At 42.9% G+C, this 25997-nt stretch overlaps 2 protein-coding genes across 9 annotated transcripts in view; one reads left to right on the forward strand and one right to left on the reverse strand.

Moving 5' to 3' along the window:
* Positions 1-19620, forward strand: part of nhsl3 (NHS like 3) — a 41800-nt gene extending 22180 nt beyond the window's left edge. The window contains exons 2-9 of one of the 5 annotated variants that reach the window (XM_069681758.1): positions 12281-12439; positions 12646-12689; positions 12859-12997; positions 13636-13743; positions 13830-13990; positions 14093-14296; positions 14442-17940; positions 18431-19620. In XM_069681758.1, the coding sequence (XP_069537859.1) occupies positions 12281-12439; positions 12646-12689; positions 12859-12997; positions 13636-13743; positions 13830-13990; positions 14093-14296; positions 14442-17940; positions 18431-18471 (4355 nt within the window). In that variant the 3' untranslated portion in view covers positions 18472-19620. Of the gene's footprint in view, positions 1-12280; positions 12440-12645; positions 12690-12858; positions 12998-13635; positions 13744-13829; positions 13991-14092; positions 14297-14441; positions 17962-18430 lie in introns of all 5 variants that reach the window. The other 4 variants (XM_069681757.1, XM_069681762.1, XM_069681759.1 and 1 more) reach the window with 4 other exon arrangements.
* A 127-nt stretch (positions 19621-19747) lies between these two features.
* Positions 19748-25606, reverse strand: yars1 (tyrosyl-tRNA synthetase 1). Of its 4 annotated transcripts, none has more exons than XM_069681508.1 (14): positions 25525-25606; positions 24781-24854; positions 24554-24700; positions 24249-24424; positions 23993-24122; positions 22334-22414; positions 22049-22141; positions 21830-21965; positions 21646-21731; positions 21420-21555; positions 21144-21253; positions 20824-21017; positions 20597-20738; positions 19748-20465 (listed from the first exon to the last, which is right to left on the reverse strand). In XM_069681508.1, the coding sequence occupies exons 2-14, from the start codon at positions 24835-24837 to the stop codon at positions 20355-20357; spliced, it is 1599 nt and encodes a 532-aa protein (XP_069537609.1). In that variant the 5' UTR covers positions 24838-24854; positions 25525-25606; the 3' UTR covers positions 19748-20354. The 4 variants fall into 4 exon arrangements, with proteins under 4 accessions (XP_069537609.1, XP_069537606.1, XP_069537607.1 ...); XM_069681505.1 differs by having other exon boundaries at positions 21144-21256; XM_069681506.1 differs by having other exon boundaries at positions 21144-21256; positions 25541-25566.
* Between the last annotated feature and the right edge of the window lie 391 nt (positions 25607-25997).

Raw genomic sequence — 25997 nt, forward strand, 5'->3', positions numbered from 1 at the left:
CTGTGCAAAAAAAACACATATAAACTGCATATAAATGCATGTCAATCAGTGTAATACTTTGATGTCACCAGCTGTAATTAACCTCAACAACTTCAGTTATGTCATTTTACTGGTTGGTGAAGAGGTTGCACCAGGGAGCCAAGAATCTTTGCCAAGCAGATGGTGTGAACGCCAGCCTTGGCCACCTTTGTACTTCATTTGGCAGCAAGTTTACTCAAACAAGCTGTCGTCTTTTCACGCAGATTTACAAGTGTTTTCAAACTGATTCATTGAAAATGGTTTTGACTTGTTTACGAAAAGGGAAGCTTAGTTCATTGGCCGTGCATAATGTGATTTCACTGAGGAAGAGTGACGAGGAGGAGTGTGTTTCGGAGACTTTAATGAAAGCTCACGAATGGCAGAATGAGATGTTGTTTTCTGTTGGCGGGAGACGCATGCATGAATTAACACACACACACACACACACACACACACAGACACACAACCCTCATTCTCTGTATAACTCTCGGTACACACATGCACACATTGTGGGATTTACTTTGCTGACGAGCAAAGTCGTACTTTCACTGCCTGTGCATTTACGTGTTACATCATGTGTGGCGTGTTGACAACAGAGTTTGTCTGTTCAGGCCTAATGTGTTCAGTGTGATTCAGATGACACACAGTCAAGTGAACTTAAAGATGTCAACTCTCCTCTCTTACCTCACAGCTCAGCAGAGGTTTTTTTCTTTTAATCCTCACCTTCTTGAGCACACTTAATATTAATGAAAGGATTTCTGTGGTCACATCATCCTGAATGCATAGTTGTATTTTTTCCATTGTCAGACAGCTGTTATATCCTTGTATTTCGGGAGTTTGTGGCTGAATCACATGAGAATTCATTATAATAGACACACAGCCCATGTACAACAAGGGACGATTGTCTCACAGAAAAAGTCCACAACTGGACATCTTTACAATCTCTGTAACTCCCAGAGGAAATTGGGAAATGGCATTTTGGAGAAGTGAAAGTCAAACGCTCATATACATTCTGGTTCGCTATTGAGACGAGCCAGAATGTGACATTTGGATTTTGTGTAATTATAACGTTTGTGGAAAGGTCAAGGAGGTTGTGAGTTTGAGCAGCTGTTAAATATGAAACATGGTACTTTCATATGAAGTTGACGTCTTGCTCTCTGTGGAAGTTTTATGGTGAGAATCCAGGCCTCGTGGATCTGTGACAGCGGAGAGATACGGATCTTCTGGTTCTGTCTGGGTCTCGTAGCACGCCAAGGCTTTTTGATAACTTGATTGAGAAGTTAATGCATGAAACCACTGAGCTGTACTGTAAATACTTTTGATTGTGTTGCCTTATAGACTAAAGCTGTACCCGTGGTCTCATGAAGCTCTTAAACTGGATAGCTTGTGCATTTGTTTGGAAGCAAGGGAAAGAAACCCAAACTTGTTTGCAGCTGTTTGCAGGACAGTTATAATAATGGATCTTTTTTTTTTTTTTTTGCTATGTGAGAACAATGGTAAAGTGGTGACGTAATTGAATTCTCCATTCTATGTTATGGACTGGGTGTCGGTGGCGACATTTGCGGAAAAAATCACAAGGGGCGCCCAGTTGGTAACGCGTTTTCCATCACCCAGCAGTCGGTCTGCCAGAGAGGGTAGGCGGAGCTAAGCGGCTGCTTTTCCGGTCTCTGCGAGTGTTGTGAGTAAATATTAATCTACTATGGCTGAACAAACTAAGATAAGATCGAAAAATAAGTGAAAATCCAAAGAAAAAGAAACAAATTTGACGCTCAGATGAAGGCAAACAGTCTCAAAAGGAAACCGACCGTCAGCGAGGAAAATCAAGAGTTACAACCGTAACAAAGGAAGCCAACCGTAGAAGTTGGCTTCTACGGTTGGCGAATGCGCCCATAATCGCCTTTTATCGCCATAAGGTGCCGCCAAATAGAACGAAACTTCGAAATTATAACTTTAACTTTGCAAAAACACTAGAATCAGGATAAAATAATTCCTTGTTAAACTAATACATGACATTTTTAAAGAGATGTTTTTTAGGGAATCAATTAAAAATCAAACCTGTTAATTAGTGTTGTTTAGAGGAGCTAGTAGATGGATTCTGTTACCCTTGAGCCAAGTTAGCTGTTTCAATCTGTTTCCAGTGTTCTAAGCTAAGCTAACCAAGCTGCTAGCTTTTGTGTTATAATTAGATATGAAAGTAGAAACAATCTTCTCATCTAACTTTGAGTAGGCAAATAATGTTTCTCCCAAAATGTTTAACTGTTCATTAAATTGATATGAGCCCATGCTGTCACTAATTGCAAAACTATAGCTAAGGTTTTAATATATGCTTTATTTATTGAAAACTGGTTGTTTTAAAAGTTTGCAGCTGATTGAGTCCTCAGACTTTAGTGAGGAGTGATTTAAGGTCAGACAGAGGAGTAAAACTTGGGGGCTTTGGGCCTGTCCCGTCCTGTCCTGCTCGGAGATGAGTCTGTGCGGAAGCCGTGGGTCTCTCATTAACCCATCAATCATTCTAAATGAGACCATTCGCCATTATGGAGACGTGCCCTTGAATAACCTGCAGCACCTGTGCCTTTTTTCATTTCCAGATGTTGCCAAGCAGGTTTCTTAAGGACTTCATGTCTTTGTGTTGTGTTGTCCTTGGACTTTACTTTACAAAAACACTGGAAAAACTCCAGCATGAGCCAATAAATGTTTATTTCTAAAGTAAACGTATGACTTTGAAAAGAGTGATGGTAATTAACTTACTACTTATGCAGTTTTTGCTTCTGTTGGCTCTTTGATTGACTATTTTTCAAGCTATTGACACCTGTCTCTGTGACTCTGCATTTGAAACCCATACAAAGTAAGTTAAGACAGATTTCTTTGCAGTTTAATCTGCACTGTGTACTCTCTGGCTTCTCTCTGGGTGGTTTTGTCTGGAGGCCTTTGCATCTTCCGTACCCTCTCATTTACCAGGGTCACCCAGAGGACTCCCGCACTCACTCCCACACAAACTGGCATCAAATCAATTTATTATCTTGTTTCAAGACAGTAGATGAATGTAGTGAACAGTGGCTCATCTGTGTCTCCACTATGATACAGCCATATCTGTAATTGTATTTACAGAGCTTCAGATGAGCTTGAAAAAGAGCTGTCAAGTTTAAACTACAAGGAGCAAAAAGAGCTCCTCTAACATGAAGAAAAGTACCAACAATCAGAGCAAGCAAGAGAACGACTATTATGAACTAGTCACGTCAGCTCAGGTGTACAACCTGCTTCAGGCAAGGAATTAAAACAGGAGTTAACATGAGTTGATCTCTGTTGAGGACACGACACACCAGGGTTAGGTGAGGAAGATAACGCAGTGATCTTCTAAAGTCAATTGAACAACTTGTGAATATTGATAAGGACCAAGTATCTGATGTCTTGTTCTACTTTAATACTTATATTTATGTAAACTTGGTAGCTGATCAGTAGGTTGGTTGAATGTCTTGCTGCCTCGCATGGACACCCACCAAAGATAAATAAAAGCTGTGACCCAATCCAGGGGCTGCAGCCTTCGAAGGACGTATTTGAAGGCCAAGTGCGTCACACTTGGCCTTGCTCCTTCAGATGCGGCTGACAAATCCTCCTTGTCCTGGGCCGCGAAGGATCCATTGGGTGCATCCTTTGCGGCCAAACGTATCCCGAGATGCATTGCGCGCCAATTCATACGAGATGACGGACTTTTACGCGGCCGAGGAGTACACTTTAAATGTAAAAGTTTTTGGTTTCAACTCAATCGAATAGCTAGCGTGTGTGTATGTTTAAAAAAAATGGACCCTTGAAACAAATTATCTTTAAAATAATAGGTTAACTTACTTGACGTTAGTTATGCTAGCAAGTTAGCCCACTAGCTACCTGTTGCTAGGCGACAGGAGCGGCGTTTGGTGGGCGGGAACAGCTGGTGACGCGAACAGGAAATCCTCTGTTGACCAGACCTTCTCATTTCAGTTCGGCTTTAATGGTGTATGCAGGCTATGAATGGAGCATCCTCCGTGGACCACCTCCTTCGAAGGATGCAGCCCCTGGATTGGGACACAGCTACAGAAACAACAATAATACACATTGATGCGTGGTTGGCAATTGTAAGCTGAGGCCATAAATATATATCTTGAGGGGAGTTAGATTTTTAGCAAATTAACCATAACTAAAATAATGCAATGACATGTTTCACTTAATTATCTTAACTTACATATTCATGTGACATAGAGGTAAAATGGCATCTCTATTTAAACAATGTTTCCGAAAGATAACCAGGAGTTAAGAACTTTCGCATATTTAGTCTCTCTCTCTCTTTAAGTCTTATTTTGTCCTCTTCACCATTTCTTTTTAACCCACTCACTTCCTTTTTGTTCCCTTTTTATCTCACCCCCTCTGCAAAGCCACCCAGAGGAACTCAGAAATGCAGATGATTCAGGGTTAGTGACAGTTACTGTACTCTGTGATTTATGTCCGCCCCCCTGACCTGCCCCTCCTACTTCCCCAGCCCCCTCCCTTGTGTCTCTACGTCTGCGTCTCCACTCCTGCTGTCAACCTCACACCATCTCCTGGGTCCCTTTAGTACAAGTTTCACATTTTGTGTGTTCTGTTTTTATGCTCGCTCGACCGCTATTAGCTCTCATCAGATAGAAACATTGACAAACGAGCGTGATCTCGCAGCTCATATTTCATCATGTGCAGGCCATCCGAACAGATGGTGCAGTGCCAGATATTATCATAACAAGGTACATGAAATATTCCACTAGATATGTGTGTGGAGGATGGAGGTTAGCCTGCCTCGCTCTCTCCCTGGTTAATACTACACCAGTCAATGTAGGAGAGCTCATAACTCAAGTCCAGCACAGCGGCTATAGAATACAAATCAGGGCGCAGCAATGAGCTGAATAATGACACCGGAGTGTGTGTGTGTGTGTGTGTGTGTGTGTATATGTGCTTGTGTGTCGGGGCGATTGGAGGTTTATTGCTGGTCACATTTTAACTCTCTCTTCCTGTACTCTGGCAGTTTCATTACCTCTGTCCATAAGGGTAGAAAGAGCAACTGGGGAACAAATACATTGCAGCAAATGGAAGTGGTCAGCGGTGAAAGACTGTAGGTCACCTCTGTATACTGTATGTACTGATACCACTAAAGATGCTGCAAAGTGTAAACCCATCTTAAAGTATAAGGTGATAAGCTCATTCTCCCCATAACAAACTATTACACTCTGTGCTCTACTGTATATCGCACACTGTTGTACTGGATGACATGTTCCTTCATTAAAGATGAACATGAGCACTGTTGTTTGTTTTAATCCCTGTACACCATCTCGGTGCTGGAAATATCATAGACAGGTTCCAGGAAGTGGCGGTAGCCTCTGGTTTCAAAATTGAAGTCAATGTGGAGGTGCCTTTAAACCTGCATTATTTTAAATGACCAGCAGGGGGCAAATCCGCTGGTTGTTGTAAGAAGTGTATGGAGACAGATATGAAAATTAATTAACATCTTCCTAATTACAAATTTTTGCTCTAAACCCCTCATTTAAAGTCTTCCTCAATACAGCAGGAAGTTGACTTTGTTAATTATGGTCCCATTTAAAGTAAAACAGAGATTAAAGAGGCAGCTGTGGCTCAGAGATAGACGGGGTCTCACTCCAATTGTAAGGACAGCGGACAATCCCCAGCTCCTCCGGTCTACATGCCTTACTCCAGTCAACATACTCAGGCAAGATACTGAACACCAAAACTCTATGTTAAGCCAAACAGCTGAAATCACACTCAGGATCATGTGAGCCCAACGATCAACCAGCAGCAGAGGGTACTAACAACTCTGTGCTATAAGGTCAACAACCCAGGTTAAAGACTCTCGCTTGATTGCACATCTATTAGCATATCGATGACCTACAGAGGCCTATATTTCTAGCTCCGTCCACCAGTCAATTTAGGACTGAAGAAGCCTTTCGGATGAGAGGCGAAACATCTTCAAGAACTTCAACCAAGTCCAGTTGCCTTTTGGATTAGGATTTGAATGAACCCCAGATTGCTCGCTGAGGCATAGTGTGGGAATGAACTAATCATTCACAGAACAGTTGCCTTGTATGGCATTATATTAAGTGTTGAATCTGTGAATGAAAGGGTGACATGTAGAGTAAAGTATTTGTGTGGTCTGAAGACTTATAAAGTCATGGGGGATCTCTATTTACCCCTGTTCGGTAACATTTCTTGAATCAACAGAGAGATAAATTTTTTGAGACTCTTTTAAAAATGAGTAACTGTAAGTAACTGCTTGCTACAAACAGGGAAGTGCAGTTAAAATGTGTTGAAAGATTAACTAATTAATGTTAAATCTAAAAGCTAATTAAATCTCCCAAACACATCAAGAAACTATCACATGATGAGGAAGTCCCAAGCCTCTGTACATTTAGTCCACAGATTGGGCACTGCAGGTGTGTCTGAGACCTTTTGTAAAACACTACTCCTACTTGATCAATGTTTCATTTCTGCTTCTGTTTTACCCATGCACTTTGTCTTCACAGCTCTGACCCTGCCACACCGCTTTAATTCTAATGAACAAAGCATGCACCCACTGAACCACACACCCCTTGATATGCAGGCACAGTGGCGGTTTTCAAGCCCATCCAGGCATGAAGTGGAAGCCCTGTTACTCCTCATGGCCCACTGGCCTGAACGCTCACCCGATACTGATGCTGATGTTGTGACAAAGGCCGACCAGCTTTTACTTTTTATTCTCTCTCTCTCTCTGCTTCTCTGTTTACATTGTTCCTCCCCTGTGCAACAAGTGAGAGGGTGAGCCGAGGACGTTGGATGACCTAATACTCACCATGTGGTCGCAGTATTTAGTTTTCCGATGAGTGTGTGTCTCTTAGTGTCAGAGTTTGGGCTTGGTCAGTCCACTGAGAGTCATATTTTACACTTAGCTGGCTCTGTGTGTCTACAGTGAGCGTCCTCATCGGATGACATGTTGTTTTTGCAGTCTCATCTTGTCCGGACAGTCAGAGTTGATAGAGCACTCTCTAGTGGAGTGAGAGCATATGTGTGTGTAGAGGAAACAATAGCACTGACGCAGAGCAGCTTATCTATGCGATCTCTCCTCAGAGAGATGACGTCTGTGTCTGCTCAGGTATACAGATATGCTTTTATTTTTAAGGTCTGATTATTTATCTAATGATTCAGCAGTATTATATCCCATATTTCACCTCTCTGCTGAGTAGGTGTGGTGGGTCAAGTTGTCCTGACGAGATGCTATCTGAAAAGGGATCAGTTTGGGTTTAAAAGGGCGCTCCACTGATTTCACACATGCACTCTTCGTGAGTTTTAACTGTGAAAACACTTGTATAACGTCTTCTGTGGCTCTGGAGGAGCTTTATAAAGTTAAAAAAAAATCATGATGACTATATTCCGAAATGCTCTCATAAACGTGTAAAAATGATTCAGAACTCTGCTTCCAGAGTGCTGACAAGAAGCAAAGGTTTCCTGTCAGGCCGTCATGGTCTGGCACACTTCCTATGTATCAAACCCTCACACTACTTTTTAGCTGTTTCAAAATGCAGGAAAAATACTTTTGGTTTCAGTTTTTACACTCTTAACTGTTTGAACAGTCAGCTCAGAGCAGCTCAAAAATGTTTATATCTTTAAAAGTCATTCTCTTTTAGTATCATTTTCACATTTAGAAACAAAACCTGTCTGGAATCACCACATGAGGTGTAAATCAGAAAAGAAGGAGTGGCTTGTCAAATCATTATCGTTAAAAAGAATGTTGCTCTCACTAACAAGGCGTGTCTTTTTTGACCTTTGACATTTTAACAAGCAAGTTTTTTGGCTGCCTGAAATGTGATTGTCCTCGAACAGACTGTTCTACTACCCAACAAGTCCCTGATTTATGATATTTAAGTGTTCAACAAAAAGCTGTAAAACATCTGAGTAGCCCTTAAAATGCCACATCATTGACTGCTTGGCTGTCTACATTTAAGTATTCCTAGTTTATCTACAAAACATTCATCATCAAAATGAGAGAGTTTGGGAAATCCACATTAGCATGAAGCTAGCATATGTTTCTATCCTCCATTGTAATGTATTGTGCTGTTTGGCTCATGCAGTGGAATGGTGTGCTGCGGGTGCTGAATCAAAGGCATTTGAATCCCCTCTCTCCCCTCTGGCCTCTCCCCCAACACCAGATGGTGTCTCTTTAGGCCTTCTAATGAATATTGATATGAGGGGTCTTGGTTAACAACAGGGGGGTCCCCAAAATTGGCACTTAGTAAAGGTCTGGGTGTGGTAGGGATTTATTTTGGAGGAAAATGAGTGTTTGGAACTTTTAGGGCTGCAGAACAAAGTGCTTTTTTATGCTCTGATAATGCTAAACTGTCTGGCACAAATTTGTTTGGATTAGGAGTTAATGAGTATGGTGATGAGAGACATAACCCAGAGGACAAATCAAGCTTTGGTGTGAACTGAAAATGTTGTAAAATGTTATATTAAAAACAAAAGAGTGAGATGACATCATGTTGCTGATACAGGGAAACAGATGTCAGGTGCAAGTAAGTGTCAGGTGAAGACAGGTTAAGCCACTGATAGAGTTAATCCTCTGGCATGACTCCCTCTGTCTAAAGCTGCTCTAAAGTGAACCAGCACCCATGGCCAGGCCGTCTGACCCTGGACGTCGGGGTCAAGATTTCCCGACTGGAGAAGCTCAGTATCCCCACTTTTATCGCAGCATCAGGAGTTATGAGTAAGTGAGGAGGGATGGTGGGTGTATGGACGGAGGTAATTGTGTTAGTCTGCAGCGTGTCCCTCCAGCTGGTCTGGGTGTATGAGCCAGCTGTAGCCCCCTGCTGTGCCACTTTATTGGGAATAGACACCCTTTCAGTGGACGAGTGGACCAAAGTGCTGCCGTGAAATAATCCTTGAATGCAGCACCGGTTGTTTGTTTAGCTCAGAATCAGCCTTTTTAGCCATTTTTTTCCCCAATTGCCGTGTTGTATTTCACAGCCTCCGCAGTTTGTCAGGAAACATTAGTAGGCACGCAGAAACGCATCCACACACAGAGCTGCTGCGATGAAGCAGGGCTGTGTCAGCTATAAATAACTCAAACAAGACCTCTGTGGCTATAAGGCACAGGGGCAGACAAAGAGAGAAAGGCAGAAAGATGTGAGACAGGGGAAGGGGTGAGAGCAAGATGTTACAGTACGTCATGGTGGCTGTTTAGCTTTTCACTGTGAGGACACAACCTCTGCTGTCAGATGGAGCCCCTGAAGCCCTTATATAATGAGACAGAGCGCCAGACAGATACATAATGCTGAGGGCTTTCATTAAGGAAAGGACAATGACAAATAGAACTATCTTCCCCTACAGTAAATCAAAGAGTATGGTGTAGTTTCAGCTTTTATTACAGTCATAATTAATATTGATAACAATAAACGAAAGGAGGCATGCTTGTTGTGCTGCACACTGACCTATAAAAACATTATTATGGCAGAAGCTGAAGAATGCAGTTAGTTTAGTAAGTCAAATTATAATCACAGTTGTCTTTACTTTTATTAGATATATTATTTGATGTCCTGAGTATCTAGTTATGAGGGAAAGTTTTATATTATGAATCGTGTTGAAGTCATTACTATATGTTTTCTGAGTTATTACAAGGTGACATTTAAGATGTTCTGTGATCTTGCATGCTTGATCCAAACAGTCCAGACTAACCATAAACCAAATCACCCTTCAAAAGAAATGGTTCCCAACCTGTCGGGCAGCATCCCTTTGGGGTTCTCAAGATTCATCTTATATGTCACAAGATCATTAAAAGGTATGAGACAAAATGAAAAAACATTCCAGCTATGTTTATTTTAAATTTTAAATTTAATTTTCATTTGCTCTAAAATGCAAGGAGGGAAATTTACTGCGTGTGCATATACAAAGTCGCACGTGTCTGTCTGTATTGAGTGAACTGGGGGTGGATGCCTCCTAAAAGCCAAACTTTGACAGCCGTTTTTCTTGTGGCGGGGGGGGTTTCTTTATTTGACAATAGAGACCAAATCGCAAAGGGAGAGAGCCTGCGTGAGCAGCAGAGCAAAATAGGGAGAGAGAGAGAGCAGAGGGGGGGAGGGAGGAAGGTATCAGACTCAGGGATAAGGCAGCTGGGACAGGCTGCTTTGGCTTGAAGCAGATCTCATTGTGTACTTGTCCGTCCCAAGTCACTCAGACACTCTGCAGAAGGAGGAGAGAGCTTCTCACTCTGACAACAGGTCATCTCACAGAGAAACTGCTGTCAAGCTTTTTCAGAGCATCCGGATCTTCTTTGTAAAACAAACTGATTTTTCTGGCAGAACAAGGACTCGCTGGACTCGGCTTTACCCCTATATCTTCATTTTTTATATCTGCTATGGCACTGTTGTAGGCATGGTGGTCTACTTGAGGAAAAGCATCCACTCTCTGCTGTCTGTCTTCAAGAAGAAGGGTGAGTGCTGAGTCACATGCAGGCTGTAGCTTTGACTTTAAGCTGCTGACAGTAATGATGGCTGTTTTGTACGACAGTAATACTCTAAGTTTGCTCTGATTGAGGTTTCTGGAGGTAAGCTGACATTTTCAAATACATCATATACTCTAAAAACTTTGTGCTAAACAGTGGAGGTTATAGCCAAACCTCCTTTGAAGTGAGTCCAAAGACGTGATGATAATTGCAAATTTTGTGTGCTGATCACTGTCTCTGACTCACGCACACAAACACAGACACACTGGCATGCAAGAATTACAATTCAGGCAATATGGGGGTCCTCTCTAATGAGATAAAGGGCTTAACTGCCTCTTTCGGCGATCATCTAAATTTGTCCGAAAGCCCTCCTGCAGGGGTCCGGCGGCACTGAGGGCAGCTCCAATTAATCACAACTGGTAGTTATAGCACAACACAGACAATGTGAGTCATTTCTGTAATGAAATTTGTCTCTGTTCCTTGGATTGCGTCAGACAATCCCCAAATTAGAATGACCTGAGATTTCCCACAGTCACACACAGGGGTGGGCATTGTGTCTGGGACTGCCTCACCTGTGCGAAGGCGGGAGGATAGGGGAAGGAGTGTCTGCTCTGATACACACACAAACATGTGAAGCATGTACATTCAGAGTCTCACAGTGTCACCTGACAGGGGGAGACTAAGAGCCACAGTGTTGGAAATGACAAAGGAGGGGAATCAGACACCTCACATTGACCTTTGATTGGCTAATAACACACAATACAACTTCTATAACTTACCACACAGCCAAAAGAAAACTAAATTTAATGTGAGTGACAAAAAACAAACAAAAACATTAATACATTTTAACCCTTTCCATGCCTATATTTAAAACCCAAACTGCACTTTTTGCACCATCGGCCTTGCTAGCTTTTCCTAGAGCGCTTTGTTGTATTTTCATATCCTACTTTTACGTTCAGTTTTTTGCCCTATGATGCTTAGTGGGAGTATGAGTGCCTGGTTCAGTTCCCACACAAATTTTCCACAACAGGGGGTCAAGTGGCATTTTCAAATGTGGACTATCCAGATAATCTAATCCTCCGCGGACTTGAGAGGACAAGAGATACAGGATGCAGGAGATTAACCAGGCAATCATTTACTGTTGAAAGCCTGGTCAGGCCGGGACATCTGCCCGCCAAACTGCTCGGCTGAGGAGATTTGAGGAGCGTGCTGTGTCACTCCAGGTGGAGGTGCAGAGGATTCACTGAAAAGCTGATAAATGATTTGGCCAACGGACACCTGTTGAGTCTGAAACGTGTTGATGTTTATATCCTACAAGGCAGTGGAAGTAACCTAGAAGGACTTTTCATTGGAAAATATGGTTTGAAGTGCTTTGGGAACTCTGCTGTATTTTAAGATAGTGTGGTGTTTTCAGTCCATAGAAAAGGTGTGGAAATAGAAGTACTAATGGAAATTATGAATGAAGTGTCCTTAAATGGAATGTTAAATGGATATTGTGTTTTTATATTCTTCCGACTATTCAAAGCGTTTTTACACTACATGTCACACTCACCCTTTCACACACTGATGGCAAAGGCCACATCCATACCCGATGGCTGTGCCTTCGGGAGCAATCTGGGATTCAGTGTCTTTCACTTCAACATGTGACTGTAGCAGTCAGGGATCGAACCCCCAACCTTCCGATTGAGAGATGATCGACTCTACCACTGAAGCACAGCCGCTATAAGCGTATTCTCCTGTTCTGTTTTCCCTGACCTTTCTTTTCCATCAACCCAACAGCTGGACCCAAGGGAAATGAGGACCAGAAGAGGTTGACCGTCCACTACACGACCTCTCAGCACTACCAGGAGAATGTTTTTATTGAGGGCAGCAGGCCACAGTACCTGGAGGACCTGCACACTGAGGCCCAGGAAGGCCTCAAGATACTACAACAGGAAGGTGAGACATGTAACTATAAATTATACTACAATACTATAATTATATCATTATATACGATATACTATTTACTATATGAAGCCAGAGCTTAATTTTTAGCCACCTTTTTATTTATTATTACATCACTGATTATAGATCATGTATAAGCATAATTATAGATGGAGTTTGAATGACTTTAGATTGTGATCCTTGTCAATTTGTTCATACAGAAAACCAGAATGGAGTGAACTTTCCCGACAATGAGAGCATTGCTGTAAGTTCCCTAAAAGCTCTGTGGATCATTTTTCCTTCACTTCCTACACACACAGAATAACCCAACTAAATACTGCTGTGTGTGTGGTGTGTGTGTGTGTGTGTGTGTGTGTGTGTGTGTGTGTGTGTGTGTGTGTGTGTGTGTGTGTGTGTGTGTGTATCCACCGCAGTCAACAGACACTCTGCGTCCGGAGCAGGATATCAGCTCCAAGGACGAAGGTTGCTCTCCGGAGGCGGGATCCACCACAGAGAGTACCGATACCACACTAACCTCTGCTGTGTCGACAAGGCCTGTGCTTACCCGCCAAGGTAAATGACAGTCATGTTTTGTGTGAGTGTTTAGAGAGTGACTTGGAGAGGAAGCATCCATATCTCAGGGAAATAGAAGCTAATCACAGTGCTTGTATCTGTGAAAGCAGTTTGAGCTTTTCTCGGGTTCACTGCTTTACAACGAGTCAAAGACAAGTACTTATTTAGCATGCCTGTCTCATACCCAGCTGCTTGGTGCCTCTGCTGTTACGGTTTGAAATCAAAGGAACTTGACACACATACACACACACACACACACACACGCATACACACACACAGGGAGCCACACAAAGCTGATGCTTTTTTCGGTTACTCAAAAGTTCTAAGCATCAGAAGACAGCACTGCGGCTGCCTCTGCATATCACAGCTGGAAGGCAGAGTATGCTGTTCTGTGTGTATGTGTGTGTCTGCATGTGCACAAAGAAAATGTGATTGGTATTCTGATCCATATTTCAAAAATTCTCTTTTAAAATCCTTTGAAAAAGCCAATTCCCCAATGATTTCAATGCATTATAGTGCAGTGCTCCTAATATTCACTAAATTATTTCTCCTGTGCCACATAAACTTTCGTCAATGCAATACTTACCCTCCTCAAATTCAGTTACTTTAGTATGACAGTTTTTTTATCCGTCCCTCAGGTTCTACATTCAAGCCTCTGAACCCAGTAAAAAGATTGGACAGGAGCAAGAAGAGGAGCAGGAGGACCACCATCATGGGTATTCCCAACCAGGTCCAGAAAGAACTTGGTATGTCCAAACCATCATCCTTGATATCCAGTAGACATATCACTGGTGGTGAACATGTCAGTAACAGTGATCTGCTATCTTCCCAGCATTGCACAGAACTTCAACCTTTCAGCAACTTGTTTCCACCGAGCCTCTTAACCACGATGGACAGGTCAGCCAATCAGGTGTTGTTATTATTCCGACGGTTGATGGAGGGACTCCGGTAGCAAATAAGGAGGGAGCTAGGGTGCACCTTTCAGAGCTGGAGGTAAAGGGTTATTTGCAAAAGAATGAACTCGTTCAGAACAGATTTAACATACAGTAATGTTTTTTGTAATTGCCTAAGAACTGTCCTCTCTTCACTCCTAAGCAGGCAGCAACCAGAGATGAACAGCTGCTGACAAAGCACCTCCGGGCTATGAATCAAGACGAGCAGCCCTTTAACCACCAGGGCTTTGGCTCCTATCTTGGTCCAGCCTCAAATCTAAGACCCAAGTCCCTTGCAGTACCTGGGATGACCACTTCTTTCACCTTCTCTTCTTCAACAATGCTTAGTTTTCTCCAAGAACCCCAGGTAAGAATGAAATCACTTAGTTAAGGAAAAGGCTTTTAAGTTCAAATAGGTTTTTTAAAATTTCAGTCTTTAGTATCTTACCTAATACAGTCCTGACCATTTTGGACACTGAGCTGTACATTTCCTATTTCTGTTTTTTGTCTAGGGCCCAGTGATGTCAATATCTCCTCAGGCCACCTACTTGTCTACAATCATCCCTAATGCGGTCCTGCCAGCCTCGATTGAAGTCATAGAGATCGACCGCAGCTGCAGCCGCACACGTGGCAGCAGTGTTAACCATGGCGGCAGTGTCCGCACTGTTAGCAAAAGCAGCCTGGCATCTGGGGACTCATCTGTCAGCCCATTGTTGTCCAGAAGATCAGATGGCGACGGTTCCCAGATGGATAATTTTCACAACAACTCCACACTTCTACCCACATCAGCTTCAGGATCAAACTGGAGCGAGTCGCAGTCTTCAAAGACCATTATTTCACATTCCTCCCCTGTATCCTCTAAGGGTAGCACACGTAGTAGTAAGTCACAGAGAGTGGGTCTGAATGGGCAGGAAAGCCAGGCAGAGCAGTCTGGTGAGGAACACGACCTTGTCAGCCTCCGTAGCTCAGTTAGCATGAGTAGCAGCAAAAGTGAAAATGTTTTTACAGGTCAAGGATGTGAGTCTGGTATTTCAGGTTCAGTGACAGCTGGGGAGGATTTAAAGACCAAACAGAATTTCACTCGTAGTCTATCTGTTATGAAGACCAAGCAACCCCCAGCACCTCCAAGGAGAACAAACTCTTTACATTGTAATAAGATAGGGAGCAAGTCCAGGGTTCTGGTGGACAGCAAAGTTCTAAATGAATCTTTTACTGGAGAGATGACAAACGATACAGAAAATGCTGGAGTAAAGGTTGAGGTGAGTTCAATTACCGCAGATACCAGTAAGATACCAAACTCCACTGGGCCCATCTCCCAGAATGCTTCCAACAGTCCTTTGAGCCTCACACAGGCATCTTCCAATGAGGCAGGTGGAGCAACAGAGACCCAGTCAGAATGCACCAGCTCATCCCCACAAAAAAATCCCTCAGAAGGGGCTAAATTTGAACGGACCATGTCCCCATCCAGTGGCTACTCAAGTCAGAGTGGAACTCCCACACTTTCTCCCAAAGGGATCTCCCCAACCTCCCCTGATAAACAGAAGAAGAAACCAGTCAAACCAGACAGATCAGTGTCTCGGGCCTCATCCTCAGCAGCTTCTCCTTCCTCCTCTCTTACCTCTCTTTCATCCGGTACATCCGAGTCTGTCAATCCAGATGTTTCCACAAGTAGCCCAAGTATGCCTCTACAGGGATATACATCCACTGTTGTTCCCAAAGAGCTCACTCCGAATAACAATTCTTCAACTTTGAGAGCTGAAATCAGAGAACTGTTGAACATCCCACAACCTCCAAAAGTCAAAGCACCATGTCCCCCTCCTCCAGAGACATGGGTTCACAACAGACTCTCCTTTGAGCTCCTGTGTAGGCCTTGCCCTAATGTCATCAAAGTCACCCAGAAACCAGCAAAGATAGAGGACACAGTTAAGCAAGCAGGAACTCAGACTGAAGCCAGCAATGAGATGCAAGTTTTAGTCGAAGAGCAATCAAATATAGACAAATCTGTCTTAGAGTTGTCAGAGAGCAAAGCCAAGCCTGAGACATTGTTAGAGCCTAGTCCTGAAAGTGTTCAAAAGGAGCTGGAGAATAGGGAGAGTCCAGGTATTCAACAAGAAAGGATGGAAGTAAGTACAGACATTCAGAAACAAGAGCAGAGTAATAGCACTGTAGTAAAGCTACCTGAGAGTCAAGAGTCAACTCCAAAAAAAGACCCCCCTCCTGTCATGAAGAAATCCATGACAGTACTGCACAAAGAGGAATTGGTGTCTAAGGAGCCCTCAGTGGATAGACAACAAAGCGAAATGAGTAGCAGTGGGACAACAGAAGTTGATTTATCTGTTGAGAGCCATACGACTTCCTCACAGGATGGGGTAACAGATTTAGTTGATAAGATTGAGAATGAAAAAGACAACAGGGAGGTCCCCTCTATGCAGTTGCTTTCTGTTGAGGTCCCCAAGATAAGTAAGGTCTCGCCACCTCCTACCCCTCCACCAGCATACCACCCTACACCTCCCCTGTCAAGGAAAACACCTACTTCATCAGTATCCATGCCACCAGATGAATTGGAAAGGGTACAGGAGGAGGTCCATGTCATAGAGTCTTGCTGGCCGCCTCCTCCACCTCCTATGGAAGGGGACTCAGTCTTTGATGGAGGAGATGAGGTTGACTTTCCTCCACCTCCTCCACCCTTTATGACAGAGAGTGTGACAAAAGTAATGGACAATGGTATCACAGAGCTGGATCTCTCAAAAAGACCCACAGAGGATGTTGAAGAGACAATTGTGGATTCAAGTGAAACAGGGACATTTGTCCTTGAACAAGTTCCAGATTTGCCTCCTGCTGTTCCACACTCAGGCACTGACACCAAACAAGAGGTTGACGTGCAGGTTTCACAAGCCAACACCTGTGATGAGCTTTCTAGCAGACCAGGGCAGGACATTTTATCTGTTTCAGACAATGCCCCAGCTCCACCAGTGGAGGAACCTCCTTTGCCAACTCTTCCCAAAGTAGAGAATGTAGTATCAGTCTCTGCTTTAGTTCCTTCCAGCAGTTTCCTGATGCAAGACTCTCTGAAAAGTGAAGATCACACTCCCTCTGAGCCTCCTGCCCAACATCCAATTACTATCCCAGTAGCACCCCCAATACCAGCAGAAAATGTAGCCCATGGGGTTAATTTCAGAAGGCAGCCCAGTGTAGCAAATCGAGATACTAGGAGCAAGGAGCTCCTTTCTCGCCACAAAAGTGCACCTATTCCCAAAGAGGACGCTAACATACCTCTCGTGACCCCCTCTCTGCTTCAGATGGTTCGTCTCAGATCAGTCAATATGACTGAGGATCAGGTTAAAGCTCCATCAGAGGACAAGTCATCAAACCAGGGAGTTCCAGCTCTGGAGAATTGCCCAGTCCTAATCCCAGGACCTCAGAGCATTCCACAGAAGCCCATCCGCAAGTCTCTGTCACTAAAATCTCCCCCTCACACAGTAAAAACATCCTCTGCAACACCTAACACCCCTTCCATGCGCTTACAGGAAGCCATACGTATGAAAACCGCAGCCATGTCTTCAAGAGATGGTCTGCCATCCCGACTGGGTGTGAGGTCAACCACTCACAGCTTTGTCACTGAACAAGGTGCTCTGTCTCTGAAATCACCCGACGGCTGTGACATGCACAAGAGCCCAGCCTCTACCGCCAGCTTTATCTTCTCTCGGAGCACAAAAAAGGTTGTCATAGAGACTGCAGCTGCCTCCTGCCCTGAAGCTCAGGCAAGTCTTAAGCAAAGCTTGGCGGCAGAGCTCATGCAGATGTCTGACCAATCAAAGGCTGCCGCTTTCTCCAACGGTGGGGTAAAGTCTGACAAAGTTCCTCCACCTGTAGCTAAGAAACCAGCCCATGGGAGCATCAGTCCTTCACAGAGTCTTCCTGCTTGTTCAGCAAAGACGGACTTCAGTGTTGAAGGAAATGGAGCGATAGGAGTACGGAATGTGAGTGGAATAACACATCTTGAGACAACAAGTAAGAGCAGCCCTTTTATCTGTAAGCATGCTTTTCTGTCATTACATCTGAGAGTCATGCCTTCATCAGTGTGTTTCAGTGCACTGCTGCCGAGTGTGTAAACCCATTAATGCTAAGTCAGTGCCTGCATAAATCAATAGCTAAAGTGCCACTCATGAAAAAGCAGAATGCAAATTCTATCATTACCATGATCTTGAAGCTAAGCAGTTAAACATTGCCTTAAATAGCATAGTTCTTGCTCTTCCTACCAGCAAGTGAAAACTGCATACACAAGCTTCCTTCCACACTAACACAATACAAACCCTGCTGACCTGTCTACAGATTTTTCCAGGCTTATGTGCGAGCATGTCCCTAAATCAGCCTTAACCTGAAGCTCATGATCATGTATCCGTGACTGAATTTGATTAGGATGAATCACATTACATGTTTTCCTGTAACTGTATTATGTTGACGGCATAATGTCTAACCTCCTCTTGTGTTCCCTCTTCAGCCACAAGAGTGACAGCGGACACAATTGAAACACTGTTTTGAGAGAACTTTGTGGTGATTGACAAAGGCTCATGCCAGAGGAACAAGCAAAGACTACAAGCAAGTTAAAGGACGACTCACAGCAAGGACAGACATATTTCAACTATCAGAGTGTTGTGTGTGTTCATTCTTCTCCAAAAGCCTTAGCCTGTAATGGCCTTCCTACATATTTATGCAAAAAATGTGTCGCTCCAATTTTCCTATGATAGCTTTATTCTGGAGTATTTTTCTAAGCTATAGTTTATCTCTTATTAAGGCCCCTCAGGATGAAACGGTATACAACAGCTGAACTGTAAATACTCGGCTTGTGTGAGATCGCCTCCCAGAGGTAGAATTAGGTAGTGCTCACTGCAGCTCACAAGAAAAGATTAGTCTCCCAAAGCATTTCTGTACAGAGGTTTACTGTGTGTTAAGTCTTTTCCCACTGTTGTAATATAATGCATAATTTCATGGGGATTTAAAAACAATTACATTGCTTTCTTTGCTTTATGAGCTGAGTAGAAACTAATTCTCACACTCAATTTCAGTCCCGCCTTTCAATGTGTGGATAGAAAGATAGGTCAGGAATAGTATTTGAGAAAAAGGGACGCTGCATATTTACAACAATGAGAGAAATATATTTTGACAATTAGGTCAGAGGCACTTTTGTAAAGCTACAGATGGTTAACATTTAGACTTAACACAAAGAGGCATCAGGTTACAGCAATGGCTAAAATGTCGGTTAGATGCTTCTTCTCGGCTTTAGTAAACGTCAACCCAACAGACTCTTTTAGGACATCAGTAACAAAAGCATCCTATTTATTTATATGTGGTTTTCCACTTCTAGAACTGTCAGTCACCTTTTCCTACCAAATCTGAAATATTCAAGAATCTATTTCATCAGAAAACTACTTGCAGGGCTATGAGTGGGAATATAAGCCCTGGATGATTTGATACACTGGAGTAGACTTAGTAAGAGGTCAGTGTTTATATTAAATGTTCTGTATCTAAAACTTTGGCTTAAACCTTTTAGTCGAAAATCGAGTTCATCACTATTTGCACAAAATGCTTTCCCCCAGCAAAATCATTGGTGAGTGAATCCTACTGACTCTTTGTTATGGGTCAAAAATCTACATCTCGATAATTATAAAGAATTCTGTACAGTTATTACTTCTATAAATAAAAGATTAAGTGTATTAAAAATGTGGATCCCTGTATTTTTTAAGACATGAAGAAATAAATGTGGTTACCTTACACATACAGGGTCTCTATTCAGACACAAATATATTTCATTCATTTCTGCAGACCACAGAATCCAGGCAGTGTTTATTTCATTTTAGAGATGATGCATTATTTGAATATGACAGTTAATGTCCAGATATCGATTTCTATACAACACTACCCCAAACTCTACCTTCCTATGTCTTACAGTGAATGGCATATACATTTTTTATATACATCTGATGCGTGACACCCATAAAACCAGTCTTTGCAGTTTGGCCGCTGCCCTGTCAATAACCATTAAGGCAATCATCAATGTTTTTTAACCTTGTAAAGTACTGAAACATCAAGTCCCTTTTCAAACACCTGAGATACTTCCAAGAATAAGTAGCAACATTCAAGAAAGTAAACCTCCATTATCTGAGAACCAGTGTGTCTCTTGTGCAGAAACACTCAGTAATAGAAAATAAAAGACAGTAATAAATCACGGGTAAATTAGTTACATCATTTTTGTTGTACGGGGCGCATATTTTTCTGATAAAGACAAAGCAGGGTGAGAGCAATGTCCCATTATTCTCCAAGAAAACATCCAGGTGAAGTCCGACCGTTGTTGCCATGGTGATTTGTTGATGAGTGTAATTGTTGTAATGTGGCTGATGGGGGTGAGTATGGTAAAGTATATGTATCTAACTGATGTTGCCTCCTTTAAGTGTCTTACATTTGATCTGTCCAAGTTTGGTCATCAGCTGTTTGTCTTTCCACTGAGCTACACACTCGTCAGAAATGTTCAGGTCCACCTGGGGAGACAGAAAATTAATACAATCATTTAGTATGTTTGGTCTATCTATAAAGAAGGAATTCCAATATACTGTTATTCAATAATAATTATAGTAATTAACTATAAAAGTCTTATCTGGCTGACACATACCTGTAGTTTCTCCCACACCTTCTTCTTTGGGTTGAGTCTGTCATCTGGTTTGCCCGTCTCATATCCCTCCACAAAGACCTGTTCCCCTGGGGATGACCCCTCTGGAGGGTCCAGAGGCTCCACCCTTCTTGGCTCCCCCTCACTGGAACCAACCAAAAACAGATAATTAAAAAAAAATAATAAAGCCAAGGTGCTGTGTGTTTGTGGAAAACATAATTAATGCTCACATGGAGGCACATAGCAGCATGGCTTGAGACTCAATCCCTCGCATCTTCTGGGGTTTCAGATTACAGAGCACCAACACCGTCCTGTCCTGTAAGTCCTCCTGTGAGATATAGGCCACCAGTCCGCTGACAACCGTCCTTGGCTCTGGCTCTCCTACGTCGATCTTCTCCAGGTACAGAGAATCAGCATCTGGATGCTGAAAAAAAGCCACGTGAACACAGAGAAAAAGGGCGGTAAAACAAGTGGATCATCTCTACACAGGTTCAACAAGAAACTATTTTGATCAGCTGCTGAACGACAAGTGATGATCTGGACATCTCACCTTCTCCACACTAATGACCTTGCCCACTCTGATGTCCAGTCTGGAGGGGGCCAACTCATCATCGTCTCCTCCTCCTGCGCCACCTCCTGCCTTGGCACCCTTTCCCGCTCCTTCTAATCATGCAAACACACACACCAACACTAAAGATGACAAGTCTCAAAGTGACATAGTTGGCATCCCATTTTATGCAAAACTAGTCACACATCTATGTTTGATTGACATTAAAATGCGGTGAGAGAGGGAAGACACACTGAGGATGATGGGTAAAATACTGACTCGTCTTTGCCTGGCTGGGATAGGCAGAGTTGGTGAGTTTGCGGAGCTCAGGTGACTCAAACTTCTTTCTGATTGGGTCCAGCAGTTGGTTTAGTGCCACTTCCACTGAGGCCTTCAGGTCTCCTGGATGGACAACCTGGCAATGTCAAAGATAACTGATCGTAAGCCCAGAGCACGAGAGGAAAAGTACATTTTTCAGAGTATTTCTATTCGACCTATAATTTACCTCCTCAGCAAAGTCCTTCTCCACCTCTTCAAACACAGTGTAGATTTTGTCTCCTCCCCACTTGGGGTCTCTTTTCATGCAGAAATCTGAAACACAATATTTTCAATTCATTTTTTACTCTTTACACAAGTAAAAGAAAAATCTGAAGCCAAGATAACAGGTGATGCGAGGGGGAGATATCTACCTCCTCGTAGAGGGAAGAGGACGTATTTGACGAAGGAGAGGACTCCATTGTTCTGGATGTTGCCCGGCTCACAGAAAGCCTTCTTCAGCTTCTTCTTCACATCTTCTTTGGAGTCCAGCAGATCAATCTTTGACTCCTGCAGCCACAACAGAATGTTATGACTGACCACAAGCATTACAAGAAAAGATTTGTACAAATCTTGACTTTACTGTGACGTACTTCTTCTGAGGAGCTCATCTTGGCCCCTGTTAGTCCAGGAACCATCGGGTTCATCAGATGGGCGCGCTTGGCATAGCCAAGAGAGGGCAAGTACTGGAGACAAATGACAGTTAAACTTTTTTTAACTTAAAAAAAAAAAAGAAATTCTGAAAACTGTTTCATTGAATCGCCCTATTTGATATTTATAGTTTATCATTGTCAAAATCTTTAATTAGATGAGTAGTGTGTTAAAGGAGAGAGGGTCAAAGGTTGTAATAAATGAGTAAAGATGGAGAGAGATGGTACCTTCTCTGCCAGAGTGAAAATCTTCCTCTGGTCAACTCCTCCAAACTGGGCATCCACCTTAAGGTACTCCTCATCCAGAGCCTAAATATAAAAAGAAATCATATTCAGTACTCCAATCAATCACAACAACAAATACAATCTTCATTTAAAAAACAAACAAATATAAAAAAACAAGTTCTAAAGAGTTTCTGGTGAGATGCTTCATTCAGGATCACATCAGCTGACTGCTGTGGTATAAAAAGGGCTTGTTTTAGAGTAGTTATATCACTTCATGTAGACAATTTTACAATGTTACAATCTCATTTAGCAGACGCTTTTGTCCAAAGCGACATACATCTGAGAGTTAATACAACACAAGCAACGATCATGATAGGAGGGAACAAAGTCATTAAGTGCCATTAACAAGGTCAATATAGTCATCAACATCATCACGTTAAGTTTTGTTTTTTGTTTTTTTTATTACGGGACAAGCCGTCGAGAGGGACGACGAGATTCCATAGTGTGATCCTAGCAGTTTATGTGAATTAATAATGTGATCCAGCAGTGAGCAGTATATAATTATGCAGCGCAGTGACTGATCTGTGTGGTTCTCAGGGTCTGCCCCTGACTTAATGGCGTTGTGATCGGTCCCGTATTTCCATGAAAACCCTTTATAAAGCATAAAATACGTCTTCACACGCTGTGACTGAGATGAGCCGGAGTTTATCAGAGTTATCGTGCCGCGCAGGGAGGAGACAGCCGCTAGGAGAGGAGCAGATATGACGCAGACTTGTGTGTGTTTTGATGCTCATACCTGAATCAATAACGTTGCAATCCGTCTGTATTTCTGCGCACAGTTAAAGTCTCCACAGGCTGTCATAAGCCCATATGCTGTGTAGTTCATATATTTCAGATATATATATGTATTTATCTTTAGAGAGGCATTAGGCTTCTTGATCAAAGTTTCATGGGATGCGAAGCCAGGGTTGCCAGGTCTGCGGTTTTCCCAGCTGAATTGGGCGACTTTTGAAGTGTCTTTAGAGGCGCGAGGCCCTGTGCGGTTGCACACTTCACACAGTCCATTCGACGGTTCTGACTCTGCGAATGTTAGTAATGTCACAGACACCTGTTGGGCTTCGTGGCCCGGTGCTGAACAACCTACTGCCCGGTACAATATCATTAAGTGCAGAGGTGTTCATGCAAGAGCTGGGTCTTTAGCTTATTCTTAAAAGATGGAAAGGGCCCTGTTTTGATGGGAGTACCAGGCGACTTTCGCGGGAGGGAGTGTAGGCCTGGATGAGGGCGTTCAGGTAGGAGCCTATTTGTTGCTGTTTTGTAAGCAAGCAAGAGGATTTTGAATTTGATGCGAGCGACGACTGGGAGCCAGTGGAGGGATATGAACAGTGGAGTGACATGCTGTTTGGGTCGCGCTGATGTGTTCTGGATCATCTGCAGAGATTTGAATGTGCCTGCTGCCAGTAGGGAGTTGCAGTAGTCAATGCATGATATTACAAGAGCCAGCAGTTGTGTTGCATGTTCTGATAGGTAGGGTCTGAACTCCCTGATGTTGTACAGGGCAAATCTGTAGTTAATTAATCATTTGGCTTATAAAGAGACCCAGCGTAATCTTATATTACTTCTAGTTAGCGGTTAGTACTCCATACTGAACAGTATTATCACCTGCAGTCCAGGGTACAGCAGACCACTCAGCAGAGGATGCTCCACCTGTTTGACCACCTCAGCTCCAGCCTTCTTAGCATCATGCTCCGTCACCATGGAGGACAGACGGTACACATCCAAAGTGTACTCTCTGAAACGAATGAGAAAACAGATGTAAAACATTTGTTTAAGTATAGGCTGAATGTAGAGAGAAAATATAAGGTTTAATATGGTCGTGTTAACACAGTCTCTGTCTTTCACAGTCAGTATAACTGACCTGCTGAGCTGGTAGTCCGTTCCTTTGACAAACTTGAGTTTATCCAGAGGCACACCAATGCTCTCCAACATGGCCTTGATGACCTGTTCATAGTACTGCACCCTGAGCTCCAGCAGCTCCCAAGGGGCCTTCATATTGTCAAGGAAGGCATGCAAGTCTGCAAACAGAATAGTGACCTGAGGAAGAGAAGAATAAACAAAAACATGCCTGTGAGATAATAGTTAACAGAACTTTTGTTAAGCAGGAAGTAACGATCAAATCATCTTCCTTAACATAAGACAAGATGCTCTATGAGATCCACCCACCTCACATCCAGCCTTGAGGAAGTCTGCTATCTTGGACATGGGGACAAAATATGCAACATGAGGTTTGCCAGTGGTCGCGGTGCCCCAGTACACTCTCAGCTCTCTCTCCTGAAGAACCTGCTTCAGCTTCTCCTCTCCAAGGAACTCCTGCAAAACACATAGTCACGAGATTAATGGAAGCAAGCTATTGGGGTACTTTATTGAGTATGTTTGAGAGTATGTCCCACCTGGAGGTTCCTTGTAATGAGCTGGAACTTGTCATCTGGACTCAGCTGGTCTGCCATGGTGCAGGGCCTACTGACTAGGATGAGAGGATTGAAAGCATTGTTATGAAATAATGAAATAAATTGTATTATTTATACGGAGTTCCAGCTTTATTAGATCACTTTCCGTTTAATGTTGCCCTAAGCCACAGGCAGAGAGACAATATGGGAACATTACTCAAAACTGATTTGGTGGTTTTCCAATAATCTTATTTCACCTAAAATGCACCAGCAGCAGCACCCACAGCTTCTTGTCTATTGAAAGTAGACCATACAAGTGTATTAAGCATGTTCTTCATCAGTAAATTAGCCAATGGAAAGGTGACGTTGACTTTAAAATGATGTTGATATTAAGAGTATTTAGAAAGTACAAACGTATTTTAGAATGCACAAAATCAGTGATCTACTGGCTAACGTAAGAATATATAACACAGTACAACCCCTAGTTTACAACATATGTCGGGAACTATTCACATAAAGATAAAATACTAGCTAGGACCTTACTGGCACACATTTACGTCACGCTTATGATGAATGAATCAGCCAGGGCTATAGCTAGTTAGCAACAAAACCATGTGCAGCTAACGTAGCTCCGATGCTGCTACGCGTTACAGTTTAGTACCTACATTTATGACCTACATTTCCAGCGCTTCTGACACGAAAAAAACAGTCTACCTCAAAGCCATAATGTAAAGTCTACCGACTTACCTTAAAGCCTCCTTACAGTGAGACGTGGGTGAGAGAAGCCGGTGGCGTGGACCTGTCAGTGTGTTGCATCAGCGATAGCGTCAGCTCTGCTTTCAGACTCCAGAGGAAAGCAATCGAGTGCAGAGCGTGTGATTCAGAGGAAAAAATCCTGCTTCTTCAGGGCAAATATTTAAAGCTCCTGGTTATGAAACAGACTTAAATTAATTCTGAGTACGCTATATGACATCCAAAATCAAACCAGAGCATCGGTGACAAGATGGATTATTTCTATAGGCCTATAAGCTGGTGGGGGGGTAGGTGACAGACGAAGCGGTTAACTGGAAGATGCCTTTGATTACATTATTCAGGGCAGAAGATTAAAGTGAGTGATAGATATGACTGTTAAAAGAAAGCAGGGTGAGATTTTTTGTAAGAAAAAAAAACACCACTTTAACTGATAATTTGAAGTTCTCAGTTTCGTTCTATTTGGCGGC

This window comes from Semicossyphus pulcher, unplaced genomic scaffold, assembly GCF_022749685.1.
Source record: "Semicossyphus pulcher isolate SPU_LCO1_2020_fin unplaced genomic scaffold, fSemPul1.0.p SCAF_5, whole genome shotgun sequence".
Taxonomy (NCBI): Eukaryota; Metazoa; Chordata; class Actinopteri; order Labriformes; family Labridae; genus Semicossyphus; species Semicossyphus pulcher.

Excerpts from the sequence above, each read along its gene's own strand:
- yars1 (XM_069681505.1), bottom strand. The coding sequence starts at position 24,837 with ATGGCAGACCAGCTGAGTCCAGATGACAAGTTCCAGCTCATTACAAGG. Across the intron at positions 21,018-21,143 it reads AGGTCATTAGTGTGGAGAAG|CATCCAGATGCTGATTCTCT; the intron begins GTGAGATGTCCA and ends GCTTTTTTTCAG. Across the intron at positions 20,739-20,823 it reads ATGCTGCTATGTGCCTCCAT|TGAGGGGGAGCCAAGAAGGG; the intron begins GTGAGCATTAAT and ends GGTTGGTTCCAG.